The sequence below is a fragment of the Equus caballus genome, chromosome 16 (assembly GCF_041296265.1).
Source record: "Equus caballus isolate H_3958 breed thoroughbred chromosome 16, TB-T2T, whole genome shotgun sequence".
NCBI lineage: Eukaryota > Metazoa > Chordata > Mammalia > Perissodactyla > Equidae > Equus > Equus caballus.
In genome coordinates, this window is record NC_091699.1 from 11,874,106 (window position 1) to 11,889,190 (window position 15,085).

Here is a 15,085-nt window from a genome sequence, read left to right on the forward strand (position 1 = left end):
TCACCGCTGCTTCTATCCTGCTCCTCAAATGCTGGGAGAGCTTTCAGGGCTGGAGAAGAGGTCCAGCCAGGGCAGAGCCTGGTTCTTGTCCTCTGGGGCGAGTCACCTTCCTCACACCTGACCCCGCTTGCCTCCCCTGCCTGGTACAGAGGTCCAATCTTGAAGGCCCCTCCAACAACTCAGCACACTGAGGAAGATGGTACAGCTGCAGGGGTTAGGAGCAGACTCCAAGTCTGACGGCAAATCCTGGTTCCATCTCTTACAGGCTGGGCAAGTGACTTAACCTGTCCCAGTCTCTAGGGCTCCCGGGAGAGTGTGGGTGGACATGGAGAGCACTAACACAGGCCCTAGGACACTGGGAGCTCTGCTACATCTTAGCTATCACTTTTCTTTTTTCTAATGTGACTTCAGTTGGGAGGCCAGAAACACAGGCACAACCTCAGAGGATTTGGGCAGCCAGGACAGGCACAAGCGCCCAGCCCTGTCTTCAGGGAACATCCCACCATCCACTGTGCCTGGTTTCCTCACACCCCAACTCCCAGACCCCCTGGCTGGGATCTCCCCCAGGGGCCAGGCCCATGGAAGAAGATCCATTCTGGCAGCAGGGACTAGCTGGGGCCTTCTCAGACTGCAGCATGGCCTGGGGGCTCTCAGAGGGCTGGGCGGACTCCCACAGCACTGCCCGAGCCGTCCTGCCCACGGTCTCCTGGACATGCTCCGAGGACTGGCACCAACAGGAGAACAGCTGCGCCTGCTCCCCAAGGACCTCACGGCTAACCTGGATTAACGCAATGACGGGATCAAGATGACCACCTTGGTTAGTCCCCTCACCTGCACATAACAGCGACACGGGGAGCCTGCCTTGATGTGGTGTGATGGGAATGGCACTTTACCTCTGCGGTCTTCCTCTCAATAACCCACAATCCTGGTTTAATCATGAGGAAACATCAGACAAACCCCACTGAGGATTATCTGACAGAACACCTAACCAGTGCTCCTCAAAACTGTCAAGGTCATCAAAACAAGGAGTCTAAGAAACTGTCACACCAAGAGGAACCTAAGGAAGTACGATGACCAAATGTCATGTAGTGTCCTGGGTGGGATCCTGGAACAGAAAACGGACACTAGGTCATTGAGGAAATGTGAATAAAGTATCATGTGTCAATACTGGTATTAAATGTGACAAATATACCATACTACTCTAAGACGTTAGCAAGAAGGGAAACTGGGTGTGAGGTATACGGGAACTCCCTGTACTATCTTCACAATAATTCTGTAAACTTAAAACTCTTCTAAGATAGAAAGTTCACTTCAAAAAAATTAAAAGACGAGAGAGAGCCGTCATCAAAATAACCTGTAAGGATTTATTAGAAACACACCAGGTGAGACAGGATTCCTTCCAAGCAAACACAGGAGAAGTTATGATAATTTAAGAAGAAACGTCTTCCACACTCCACTGACAATGCTGCTAACGCTGTCTGAATGGGGACAGAACCTGGAGCCCAGGGGCAAGCCTCCTGCCTGCAGGCTGGACCCAGGGCCAGGCCCGCCCGGAAGTCTCTCCTCACAGAAACCTCGGCCATCTCACTTCATGTACTTATCCTGCTGGTCAGCCAGGATTTTGGCCGAGGACTTGGCATCATAGAAGAGCTCACTGATCTCCTCGACGTGCTCCTTCTCAATGCCATCCTTCCCATTGATCTTAGCAAGCAAGTGGGCCGGGGTCAGCAGCTGCACCGAGTACCTAGAGTGGGTGGAGGCAGAGCAGGAGTGAACGGGGGCCCCGGATGGGAGCCCCTCCCCAAATCAGCAGAAGCACTGACACCAGGGGCTGAGCCCAATGCTGGGCTTGTACTAGCTGTGGCTGGCACAGCAAACAAGGAGATAGCGAGCTGTCACTTCTCAGAGTTGCGCAGTCATGACTCCACCGGAGAGGGGCCAGAAGTCACCAACATGACCTAAGTCCTACTCCCCAAGTCTTGGTCGCAGTCTACAAGTTCTCCAACAGGAGGTAAGTCTACTGCTACCTGAAAGGGACCGCAAACAGACAGAGACAGGTGCCAGGCAGGTACGGCAGGGGTCCAGGTCGAGACATGGAACGTGGCAGGGAACTGAGCACACAGCCACTTGAAAGCACAGGCCCCCTCCAAAGGCACGAAAATCCAGGAGTCATTAAAAGCACCACTCCACCGGAACAAAACAGCCTGCGATTCTGCTTCAACCTTAGGAGCGAGGAACTGACTCAGAGGGAAATAGGGACGGGCTGAGGACTGTGATGTCATGCTCTCAACAAGGAAGGAGCCAGGAAACTGACGGGAGACATCCTCCACAGGCAGCTGGCTTCAAGCTGCTAGTGAACAGTCAGGAGAGCAATCTATGTCCGTACTCCTACCCTCACCTTCGCCTGTATCCAGCCTCCTGACTCCACATGCCTGGAGAACAGAGCCAGCAGGGGGCAGAGAGCAAGGCAGGGCCTGGCCAGCGAGCTATCTGCCCTGGACCCTGGCCTCTGCTCTGTCCATCTCCTCTGCCAAGGGGACTGGCCCAGGGTCAGAGCAAGCTCTCCACTAGAGGGGAGCATCTGCTACAGGACAAGGCAACTTAACCTGTCACTTTAGCTTTTTAAACACCATCATGTAGATATCCTGCACTCGAAATCAGTGCCCTGACACAAGACCATCACACCAAGCAAGAGCAGACATGGTCCTGTGCCCTGTGAAGGGGCCCTGCCTGTATGTCCCAGAATGGACCCCAGCGAGGCCCCACGGGCTGTGCTGGGAAGGCACAAGCAGCGTCTGGAGCAGCTGCAGGCAGACGCGGGCCCAGGGCATGCTGGCTCACCTCAGAGTGGTCTTGGTGCCGATCTCCCCCAGGTGGTTCAGCGCCTCCTCACTGATGTTGATTCCCTCTGTCTGGGCTCGGATTTTAATGATCTTTTAGAGGAGAAAAAACGTGATCAACAGTGACCAACCTCAAGTGCTCATCTATAAAGTAAAGTGCTTTAAAAATCAACTTTGTTCAGGGGTTCTCGTCCCGCATCGTAAGAGCAGCAGCCCAAACCGGGGAAGGTGGGGCACGGACAGAGCTGACTGTTGCATCTCCTGGGGCACCAGCCACGCCTGTTCTACGTGAGGGCTTTACAGCCAGGAGGCTGTGTTCACACTGACTAGAAGGGCCTAGTGCCCCCGTGAGCGTGCACCAGAGCAGCTGGGCTCCTGGCTCCCCGCCCTTCCCGCTGGGACCCCCGCACTCAGAGAACAGCAGCCTCTCTGAAGCCTGCCCGGGCTCCCTCGAGGGCTCTTTCCTTCCCCTCCAGTGTGGGCACCACCACTTATAAGGGCTCAGGCAAGAAGAGACATTTTTTTATTTGCTTGATAAACACAATGGTCAAATAAATCAAAAAAGTTACTTTTAAAGATTTACCAGCCCTTATAACATCACCAGGAGATATCTAGCCTATCAACAAGAGGCTGACGCTTGTTCCGGTTTGAAGATCCTGGTAAAGTTGGAGGGGAAGCGGGCTGGCGGCGGGGCGCTGTAACACAGTGGCACCGGGACCCTGCAGGCGCACCAGCACTGAGTGATAAGGGGCAGCTGGGATAATGATGTTGTGTTGTGGAGCTGAGATAACTCGAGGACTTCGAGCCTCATATAATACAGGAATTTTTCACTTTGGCAGCTTCGTAAACAAGATATCAAGAAGCACTTGTTTAAATTAAAGCTATAAAAACACACCCAGGGTAGAGGCATGGGAAGTGGGGAGGACTGAGCCCCCAGCTAAAGCCTCACAAGGGGATGAGGGAGACCAGAGGTTTAGGAGATGGACACTTCAGACCCCGACGGCGAGAGCTGCAGGTGTGGGCAGCTGAGTGTCTACTGACTCTGGTCAGGGGCCTGGCACGTCGGCTGCTGAGAGGGGGAATGTCCGGTGCAGCAGGAGAGCCAGGTCTCGCAGCAGAGTTGGATGGGGGCAAGGCGGGCGGGCCAGTGCATGCCCAGGAAGGCAGCCCCTCCGCTGCCGGGAACGAGTGCCGCGAGGGCTGAAGGCCAGGTGCTAGCGAAGTCTTCCATTTTGTCAAGAGAGACCCAGAACTCAGGTTCTTGTAGGAAATGTCCTCATTTCTAAATGTTGGCAACTTATTCAAGTATTTCACAAACACTGCATTGGCCACACAAACTTACTGTTCAGCCAGTGCTGCCAGGGTATACCTCTGGCAAAAGAATCTCGGCTTGTGCATGAGGGGTTCCATCGACTGGGGTCCAAAGCTGAATGCAGCCGAGCAGAGAGAAGTTACTGGATGGGCACGAGGACGGTCGGAAGAGGAGCGAGGAGGGGGACCCCTGCTCCCGGCTCTATCCACAGTGCTCCCCTCTGATCACAAAACAGTCAGGGCTGGGCAGGTTTGTGCTCCAATATAAAAAGGGCTTCTGGCTGCCAGCTCGGGACTGAGGAAACCTCCAGGTCCTGCCAAGAAAACTGTCCTGGGGGCCTTCTGAAACTCTACAGAGATGCAAATGTCTAATCCTGGAGCCTGGTCCCGGGCAGAGCTTCAGCTCTGAGCACCTGGCCTTCAGCGGCCACGCCGAATCGCAAGTTCAGCTTCCGGAGAGTGAGGGACTCTGCTCTCACTCTCTCTAGAGCAGGTCAGAGCAATCCCAAGAGCTCCCGTTTCAGACTGCTCAGAAATGGACAGTTCATAAATTAGATCTTTAATCATTTAATAACCTGCACAGATAGTTTATGAGGTGTCGGCACTGATGGCAGAGTACACAAGTTACATTGACTTTTTTTTTCTTTTTTATTTGAGCTAACTGCTGCCAATCCTCCTCTTTTTGCTGAGGAAGACTGGCCCTGAGCTAACACCCGTGCCCATCTTCCTCCACTTTATATGTAGGACACTACCACAGCACGGCATGCCAAGCAGTGCCACGTCCGTACCCGGCATCTGAACCGGCGAACCCTGGGCCGCTGAAGCGGAATGTGCGAACTTAACCGCTGAGCCATCAGGTCAGCCCTTTACTTTGTTTTTTTAACAGCCTACCCCAGGCTCCAGTGGAAATGCTGAGGCTACCCTTTGAAACTGCAAGAACAAAGCAATGCACGTCCTAGCAGTCAGTCCGTCCTCTGCTCACCTCCTGCAGAGCCAGGATGGGAGCTGGCCTATAGTCACAGCCGTGGAGGCACAGCGCAGAACACTCCAGTGGAGCTCAGACTCCGTGCTCCGGGGCCAAACAGAGGCACCAAAGGTGAACCAGCTCTGAGTGGGGTCCCAGCTCTGAGTGGGGTCCCAGCTCTGCAGCTTATTCTCTGTCACCATGAGACCCACGCTCCTCCTGAGCCTCAAACTGGTTATCAAACACTATTGTAAGGACTCTGGGGGTCTCCGTGAAGCACCTGCGAACTGTTCATGACAGTCACATCTGCAGTGGGAAGGGATGGCCAGCCCTAAGTTATTGTAACTATCTCATTTGGCCCTCATGACAACCATGAAAGGGGGCCACAGATCTTCCAGTGAGCGGAAAAGGCTGAGAATCACAGAGGTGCACCAAATTGCTCAAGTCACTCAGCCACGAAATACTCCAAGGGAGCGGGCTGCCTCTCCCGGCAGGTCACAGGGGGCTCCAGTCCCAACAGGAAGGATGGGGAAGGGACTGATTTCTCCTTTGCTTTTGCTTCTGCTTCTATTCAATGAATGCCTTGGCTTCAACCTAGCATCCATCCAAGTGCAAGAGACCATTATCTGGTGACAAAGCCCCCAGCCATTGACACTATCTCCTAAATAATGCACACAGTTGCTGCTATGAACTATAACTGTTTCGGTATCCTGTCAATGCTGCTCATGAGGGAAGATCTGTGGCTCCGTGCATCACCAGGGCACTCCTGGGTGCTGGTCAACAAGAAATGCCGGCAAGGCCAGGCTGGATGGGTCACAGGCAAGCAGGGGGACTGCCAGGTAGTGCCTAGGAGACACCCTCAGCACTCCAAAAGGAAAGAACCTACCAACAAACTGCAAAGGGAACCCACCCTCAATTGAGATCTTTCCAGCAGGTGGGAGGCTGGTGGCGCACTGACTAAGAACAAGCACATCAGGATCAGACAGCCTGGATTCCAGGTAGTCCTGTCACCTACCCACTGAATCTTGGTGTCTTCATCTTTAAGAATGACAATGATAATAGCCCTCTCCACCTCACAGTTACAGGGGATCAAATGGAATCATGCTGGCTAAGCTGGTCCATGGGCTTAGCACCATGTTCAAAAAGGAAGACCTGTGCTCTGGTGAGAGGGGAGGGTCCAGGCAGAGTCCATCAAGGCATCAGTGCAGCCCTGGTCCACCCCACATCCCCAGCCTTGGCCACATGCAGACCCAACAGTAAGAGACCTCCACTGGCAATGAGACCATGTGGGGCACAGGTGGTCAGAGCAAGGAGCACAGCTCACACTGCCCAGCGGGGCACCAGCCTAGGGCACCATCCACACTGAGCAGAGGGCCTGGGCTCTGCAGGGCACGGCCAGGCTTTGCACCCTAGACCTGCTGCTCAGTGACTCAGCCATCAAAAGGAAAAGAGATGACAATCATAATGATACCTGGAAGGACCAGTAAGGGGACTAGAAATTCTAAGTGTAAAGTGCCTGGGCACTGCTTCGCACACAGCTGGTGTTCCAGCTCCAGATCAAGCAAGAGCTAGTTCCTACAGAGAGAACTGGGACTGCGCCCCAGAGGATAAGGCCAAATCTCATGCATGCCTGTCACCCCCTACCCCCAAGCCTGACCCAAATTCAGCTCACGCAGAACTCTGAGCATGCACTCTGTGTCAGGCACTGAGGCAGATGCTCTCATGTACACCTCTTTCGAGCTTCTTAGTATAAGGTTAGTTTATGACCTCCATTCCCAGGTGCCCCTCTAAGCTGTGTGACCCTGCTTCACCATCATCTCTACGGCCTCAGCAGTAGCCCCAGGCACAGTCTCCAAAGCCCCCGGGAAACCGACCACTCGTCACACTGTTTACAATGCTTAGGCTCCACTAGGACTCAAGCACTTGCCTGCTCCAGGTTCCGCACCCTGCTGGAGCTGGGCTGCTGTGGGCTCTGGTGGGACAGGGCTCCCGGCTTCACCCACTGAGCAAAGAGGCCTCAGAAAGGGCCTGGCCTGGGCACCAAGAGGCTACCACTAAATCATATTTTACTGCCTCTTTCCAAGAGCTGGTGGCCTCCCTGATGGCTGCCATCAAGTCAATTTTTTCACCCTCCCTTTCCTAAAGTTTATCAGAAGGAATATAGTAGAAAAGAGAACAGCCAAGACTCAGAGGCCGCTGACATTTTGTGATCCTTCAGGCAACGTCTACCTGGCCCATCTATCTTTCACAGGGTGGGACTGAGGATCTGGAGTATGACTTGCCCAAGGCCAGCAGCTAAGTGGTGGGATGGTGGTGGGAGCCAGATCCGCTCCATGGATACCGTTCTACACGGGGAATACTGGGAGCAAATGCGGGGAGAGGAGATGGGCTGGGCTTGGGGAGGGTGAGGCTCACCTGCTTCATTTCCTGCGGAGTGTACAGCATGGTCCGGATGATCATCACTCGATCCAGAAGGTCGAGAGGGATGCCGTGAGGAGAGGTGATGTCCTCAGTGCCCCTGCAGGAGGTCAGAATTATCCTATCACGCAGGCCTCTCTGAGACCAGCAACTGGACATTGGAAACATGGCTGGGGTACTCACAATGACGAAGCAGCTAGTTCACATGCTGAGAGTCAGAGCCAGGACCAAAGAGTAAACAGACTAACATTCAGGTGACATCAAAAACAAACTTCATCATTTTAGCAAATATCAATACCATAGGAAATTTAGGGAAGAGGAAAAAAAGCCACCTAAAATCATATTAAAAATATTCATACTTTTTGCCAAATTTTCATATACACATTTTTATAAATTACACTAAGTATATAGAATTATTTTTTGCTTTTGTCCATGTTGATTCAGTCTTTTGTCTTTTCTTTTTTTTTTTTTTTTTTTGTTGAGGGAGATTTGCCCTGAGCTAACATGTGTGCTAATCCTCCTCTATTTTGTATGTGGTTAGCCACCACAGCATGGCCGCCACCAAGTGGTATAGGTCTGTGCCCAGGAACCAAACCCAGGCCGCTGAAGCAGAGCACGCTGAACTTAACCACTAGGCCACAGGGCCAGACCCATGTTGCTTCAGTCTTAATAATCCATCAAATATTTTACTTAACTCAAACTGTTGGGCATTTAGGTAGTTTCCAATTATTGCTGTTACTATTAATGATGTTCTGATAATTTTATGCATACAGGCAGGAACATGTCCTCAGCAACTCTCACAGTGCCTGACACAACCCTGAATATCTATTTCAATGAATGAATGAATGTCCTAATGTACACAGCTACACAAGTGATCTGGTCATTGCACTGTAGCCAGCACCAGGTCTTCTAATTCTTAAATATTTTGCCGCTTTAATGATTTAGAAAAAGGAAGAGTAACACCTTGTTTGAATTTGCATTTCCTTGATTACTAATGAATGATTTGAATGCTTTCCCTTATATTCATTAATTATTTTCTTTCTTTTTTGGGAACTGTCCAATCATGTCCTTTGCCTATTTTTCTCTCAAATTCTTCGCCAAGCCACAGGAAGACCCACCCAGGAGAGGAGCCCTGCCAACACGCCGGGCCGCAAGGTGCCAGCTGCCTGACGGGCCGCATGCTGCACAGAGCCGGCAGCACCGGGCAGGCTCGCGCTGCAGTGGCGGAGGCCACGGGATGCGGGCTTCTGCCTCAGCCTCTGGGAGCCACAGCAGCAGCAGGTCTGCATCGGCGCCCTCGCTGGGTTCCTAAACTTGCACCAGACTGCAAAGCCTACGGTCACCACTCCTCATATAACAAAGAACAAGGACAGGTCATTTGGATTTAATTGTTAATATCAGAATGTTTGGCTTCAAATATAAGTAAACATTCTAGAAATACAACTTCAGTACAAAAATCTAACTGTTGAAATTCTATGCCGTCAGTTGAGGTATAAATGCATATTTATCATTGCAAGAATAAAATCTGCTGATGCATGCTACAACAGATGAACCTTGAAAACATTATGCCACGTGAAAGAAGCCGGTCACAAAAGGGCAGATATTGTGTGATTCCACTTACAGGAAATATCCAGAAAAGGCAAATTCATAGAGAGAGTAGTTTAGAGGCCACCAGGGGCTGGGGGAAAGGCAAAATGGGACTTACTACTTAATGGGTACGACGTTTCTGTTTGGGTGATGGAAAAGTTTTGGAGACGGATGGTAGTGACAGTTGTACAATACTGTAAGTGTAATTAATGCCACTGAATTGTACACAAACATAATCAAAATGGCAAATTCTATGTTATACACATTTTACCAGAATAAAAACAATTCAAAAAAAGAATAAAATGCTTCATTAATGAATAATTGTTAAATCTAATATAAAAAAATAATTAAGATCTTTCAAAATAAATAGGGAATTGGACTAAAACAAATATTAAGATAACTTTAGAGAAAACAAACCACCAACAAATATTCCTAAAAATAATAACAAGGAAGAATTATAAAAATTAAACTCCCTCATGATTCAAATCTTGGTGTTTGGTATGCCTGCAATCTTCACATTAAACAAAACCTTTAAAAACTACATTTAATTTTTACTTAATTTGATTTAGGTCATTAAGTTTGGCCTAAGTTAGGCCATAAGTCCTCTTTGTGAATTTTCTTGGGAATTCTTGGGAAATCTTTAAAAGATCTCAACCTTGCCATGTTAAAATATCCCAAATAAGGGGCCAGCCCAGTGGCGCAGCGGTTAAGTGCGCATGTTCTGCTTCTCAACAGCCTGGGGTTCACCGGTTCGGATCCCGGGTGCGGACATGGTACCGCTTGGCAAGCCATGCTGTGGCAGGCATCCCACGTATAAAGTAGAGGAAGATGGGCATGGATGTTAGCTCAGAGCCAGTCTTCCCCAGCAAACAGAGGAGGATTGGCAGTAGTTAGCTCAGGGCTAATCTTCCTCAAAAAAAAATCCCAAATTCTATAACTCACGATAAATCATCTTTGATTCAGACATAATACTAAATATAAAAAGTCTAAAGAAGAAAAAGTTAGAGAAAAAAGAAGTACTCCCTAGTCAAACTTCAAAAGAATAGAATTTATAAGAATGCATTAAGAAAATTTCTTATAGTTTTGATTGCATAAAACTAAAAATTTAAACAAAAATGTCTACTTAAAGACTGCTAAGCATTTTTCAGGATTAAAGACAAAAAAACATTTTTGAAATTTGTCCGAGCTATGAATTTATGTACAAAGTTTCTTTTAGAAAACACATTAGTGAAAAATGCTCTCTGGAATTCTATTGTGCTAGGCACAAAAAGGTCCATGACGTGGCTCAATGGGCAGGGACGGGAGCTCCCGTTTGCCAGTGCCCTGCTGGCGGGGGTGACGCAGGAGGAGCTTGCAGTGCGAACAATCACTGTTTGACAAGGCAACCAGAACAGCCACAGTAGATTATAAAACACTAATAATAAACTGTAATAATAATTACATTTGGCTAACATTGCAGATTTATTCTTGTACTCAGAAGTTCATTTCTGGCTTCGGACCCAGCCTAATATAGATTTTACCATTATGCCATTCAACAATTGTTCAAACCGGGTTAACAGTGAGCCTCTTCCAGATGTTTTGGGTTATGAGGCCATAGGCCCAATTCTCCTTGGAATCCAACACAGTATGTCTGCAGGAACAAGGTAACTGTGCTTCTAGAAATTTATCCTACAGATATAGCTACACATGTGCAAAATGGTTTACTCACTTCTGAATACTTCCCTCTTACTATAACTCAGCGTTCCTCCACTATGACACTTTGACATTTGGGACCAAATAATTGTTTTTAGGGGACTGTCCTGTGCACAGTAGGGTGTTCAGCAGCATCCCTGGCCTCCACCCACTAGATGACAGTAGCAACCCCAAGTTGAGACAAGTAAAGATGCCCCAGGCTGAGAGTCACGGCCTGACTGCTTCTGTACGTAGCCCTCTAACTGCAGGGACACAGCTAACACCACGCTTTTCCGAGGACAGGAAGCGCAGTAAAGAACACCTCTCTGGGTAACGTGAAGAAGGCTAACTCTCTGAACCCTGGCTCAGTGGACACCGGAACGGTGGTAAGAAGAAAGCCATTTGATTTTTTGATGAGGCTGCCAAGACAATTCAATGAAGAAAGAAGGTCTTTGTGCCCTTAGATTCGGCAATGGTTTCTTAGATACGGACCCAAAACACAAGTAACAAAAGAAAAAACAGATAAATTGGACTTCATCAAAATTTAAAACTTGTGGGTCAAAAGACACTATCAAGAAACTAAAAAGACAACCCACAGAATGGGAAAAAATATTTGCAAATCACACATCTGGTAAGGGTCCAGTATCCAGAATACACAAAGAACTCTTACAACTGAACAATGAAAAGACAGCCCAAATAAAAAACAGGCAAAGGATCATAACAGACAATTCCCCCAAGAAGATATACAAATGGCCAATAAGCACATGAAAAGATGCTCAACATGCCTAGCCATCAGGGAAATGCAAATCAAAACCCCAAGGAAATACCACTTCACACCCACTAGAATGGCTATAATAAAAAAGACAGACAACAAGTGTTGTTGAGGATATAGAGAAACTGGAACCCTCATGTTGCTGGTAGAATGGTGCAGATAGTGGAAAACAGTCTGGCAGTTCCTTGAAAGGTTAAACAGAGTTACCGTCTGACCCAGCTATTTCACTCCTATGTATATGTCCAAGAGAAATAAAAATCTGTCTAAATAAAAAGCTGTACACAAATGCTCATAAGAGCATTATTCCTAATAGCCAGAAAGTCAAAACAACCCAACAACCCAATGTCCGCCAGGTGATGAATGGATAAATAAAATGTGCAATATTAAATGTTTCGTACTTTGGAATACTACTCAGCCTTAGAAACAAATAAGTATTGATGCAATCTACAACATGGATGAAGCCTGGAAATGTTATGCTAAGTAAAAAAGGCCAGACAAAAACCACAGATTGTATGGTGCTGTTTATATGAAATGTCTGGAAAAGGCAAACGCCTAGAGACAGAAAGCAGATCAACGGTTGCCAGGGGCTGGGGAAGAGGCGCTGGGGGAAACCCGGTGTGTGCTGGGGGTGGGGGGACTGTTGAGATGTACAGGATTTTTTTTGAGGATGATGAAAATGCCCTAAAATAGACTGTGATGATGATTGCACACCTTTGTGACTAGACTAAAATCCTCTGAATTTTATTTAGATGGGTGAATTGTATCACGTGTAAATTATATCTCCATAAAGCTGTTTTCTTAAAAAGCGCCACTTGGGGTGTCTTTCACCACAGGGTTACATTGAACTGAGACCACTTTGTTTCTTAAGTTTTGACACTTTGGTGCAACAAAGTGACTTGTGGAGAGAAACTCCTGCAAAGACTCCTTAATCCCAAGGGGTTATTCTCCACAGCAGAAGAGACCTTGGCAGGTTTTAGAGCCAGGATCAGGGCCAGGCTCCCCTTTCACAGCTAAGGATCCTGCTGCCTGAAAGGGAGAGGACTTCTTAAGGTGCCACGCGAGCATGGAGCCAGGGTAAGAGCCAGCCCAGCGTCACCAACTCTTGCATCCACAGATGTCTCTCTTCCCAGGAGGACCCTGAGGCATACAGGAAGAAGCCTAGGGCCAGGTGCTCCTCCAGGAATGGCTCCCCAGCTAGAGGTCCCTGTGCACAAGGAGAGGTGATCTGGAGGTCCTGGGGGCTTTTGCACTTTGACAGCCACTCATTGTCATCAGCGCTCAACCTTCCCTTCACACCACCATCAAAGCTCGACCTGTACTCACTGACTGGGACCACTCTGGGAAGCCGTTTAGGAGAGCTGGGATGGCATGGGAAGACAGCCCCCAGGCTTGGGGCCCACACAGGTGTGAGCCTGTGTGAGTCTGGGGATAAGGCCACCTGCCCACAGGGTCACCAGGGTGCCAAGATTCCCTGCGATGACCCATGTAGAGTACTTTGGACAGTTTCTGGCACAGAGGAAACCCTCAGTTCCTGTGAATTCCTTCCCTCTTCCCTCTCCTTTTGAGCCCTGGAGGTCCGACAGGGGTCTGAGGGGCAAGGAAGCTCAACAGCTGCCCTAGTATCTGATGGGCAGCAAATCAGATGCTGCCAAAACTGCACACGTTCCAGAAATTTCATCATTTCACATCTAAACCAAATCTTGTTGAGAGCATGAGCTCTGAATTAAAATCTCAGCCTTGCTTCTGAGCTGTGTGACATTGGTCAAGTTCCCCATCCTGGTGGAGTCTTGGTGTCCTCATTTAAACAATGAGAATACCAGTCCCTTCCTGGCTAAGTTGAGGTGAAAGTAGGATGTGCCTGGAACACAGAAAGAGCTCCTCAATTTCTGTTGGCTATTATTCTTATCATTGCTATTTTGACCTTTTTTTTTTTTTTGAGGAAGATTAGGCCTGAACTAACATCTGTTGCCAATCCTCCTCTTTTCGCTGAGGAAGACTGGCCCTGAGCTACCATCGTGCCCATCTTCCTGTACTTTATATGTGGGACGCCTGCCACAGCATGGCTTGCCAGGCAGTGCCATGTCCGCACCCAGCATCTGAATCGGTGAACCCCGGGACGCCGAAGCAGAACATGTGAACTTAACCACTGTGCCACCAGGCCAGCCCCTGACATTATTATTATCACTACTACAACAAATTTGTTGCTAGGGCTGGAACAAAATCCTCTTCTAGAGCGTACATCCCAAATTTGGTTACCTCAGCAGACCTGCAGTAAGATTCGCACTCTGAGCATCTTCTCGCCACTTGGGTAATTGCAGTCTGGCGACAGGAAGCAGCCCTTGACCAAATCAGTCTGGATGGGGCTGGGTCAAGTCTCCCAGGTTTCAGGCTGACCAGGGAGCTCTGTCCCCACTGGGCAAGGTCGGAGATCTAAGCCACCTTCCTATGCAGCTTTTTCGCAGTTGGGATGGGACTGAGAAGGAACTCTGGGTCCTAAGCGATCTTGCTCCTGCCAGAAGCTGCCAGACTCTAGGCATCTGCGGGGCTGGGTTATCCGCTGTGAGGAAGGGGAGCCTGTTAGCAGAGCTCCCCAGCAGGGGGCGCCACCTGTCCAGGCTAAGCCCTTCCACCAGCTGTCAGATTGAAGCCAGGCCTGCACAAAGCAAGGGAAGTCCAGCAAACCTACAGGGTGTGTGCAGCAAGGATGCCAGGCTCACCAAGCACCGGGCCACATATCAAGTAGCCTGGCTTTTCTCACCAACAGCTGGCCTGGATCTGGCACAAGGGGCCTTCTCTCCAAGACTGCAAAAAACACTGTGACGATGATCTTGTCTAGACAGCATTACAGGGATTCAAAGAGTTACCACAAGATGCTGCCACATGAACTTAAATCATGCATGCAAATCTTAATTCTTAGCAAGAGCAATCACCTGAGGGGGGAACAAAGGGGAGGCCTGCCCCAGAGGCAGCAGCATGGCTTCTGGACAACCTCAACGGAAACAAGGCTTCTCCATCAAGAGCTGGCTAAACTCCTGGATATGACCCACCACCATTCAGAGGCAGGTCTAGGTGCATCAGCAGCTTGGGTTCCTAACTCAGTTTGGCTCCTGCTCTGTGCTGAGATACTCATGGGCCCCAGGGTCTCTGTCCAGATTCCTATCACCCCTGCTGCCAGGAGCACACAAGATCCGGGGCTCTGTTTCCCCCTTACTACCCTGCTGCAGGCTTGAACAGGGGCTCCTCCCCACCCTCCTTCAGGCCCCTAGCACTGCTGAGACCAGGTCCTGCCATTCAAACAGATGCAAAAGTACAAGAAAACTACCAAGTATGGGGATGTTGACACTTAGGCTTGAGAGCTGGAAAGATGCTATGTTCTCTGGGGCTCATGGCCTACAGGGTACTTAGGAGAAAAAAGAACCTCCAGAAAGTCCCTTGTCTCAGCCCTAAGTCCATCTTGGCAGGGTGAGCATCATATGAGCATGTGTCTTCCAGGAATCAATCAACATCTACCCTTCTCAAAGG

The 15,085-nt window shown here is 49.3% G+C and overlaps 1 protein-coding gene across 1 annotated transcript in view; it reads right to left on the reverse strand.

Annotated features, from left to right (window-relative positions):
• Positions 1–1,344: 1,344 nt before the first annotated feature.
• RUVBL1 (RuvB like AAA ATPase 1) overlaps positions 1,345–15,085 on the reverse strand; it is a 36,877-nt gene continuing 23,136 nt past the window's right edge. Inside the window, exons 9-11 of the mRNA XM_001488101.7 lie at positions 7,531–7,633; positions 2,842–2,933; positions 1,345–1,744 (exon numbers count right to left, since the gene is read on the reverse strand). Coding sequence (XP_001488151.1) covers positions 1,585–1,744; positions 2,842–2,933; positions 7,531–7,633 — 355 coding nt within the window. The 3' untranslated portion in view covers positions 1,345–1,584. The remainder of the gene's footprint in view (positions 1,745–2,841; positions 2,934–7,530; positions 7,634–15,085) is intronic.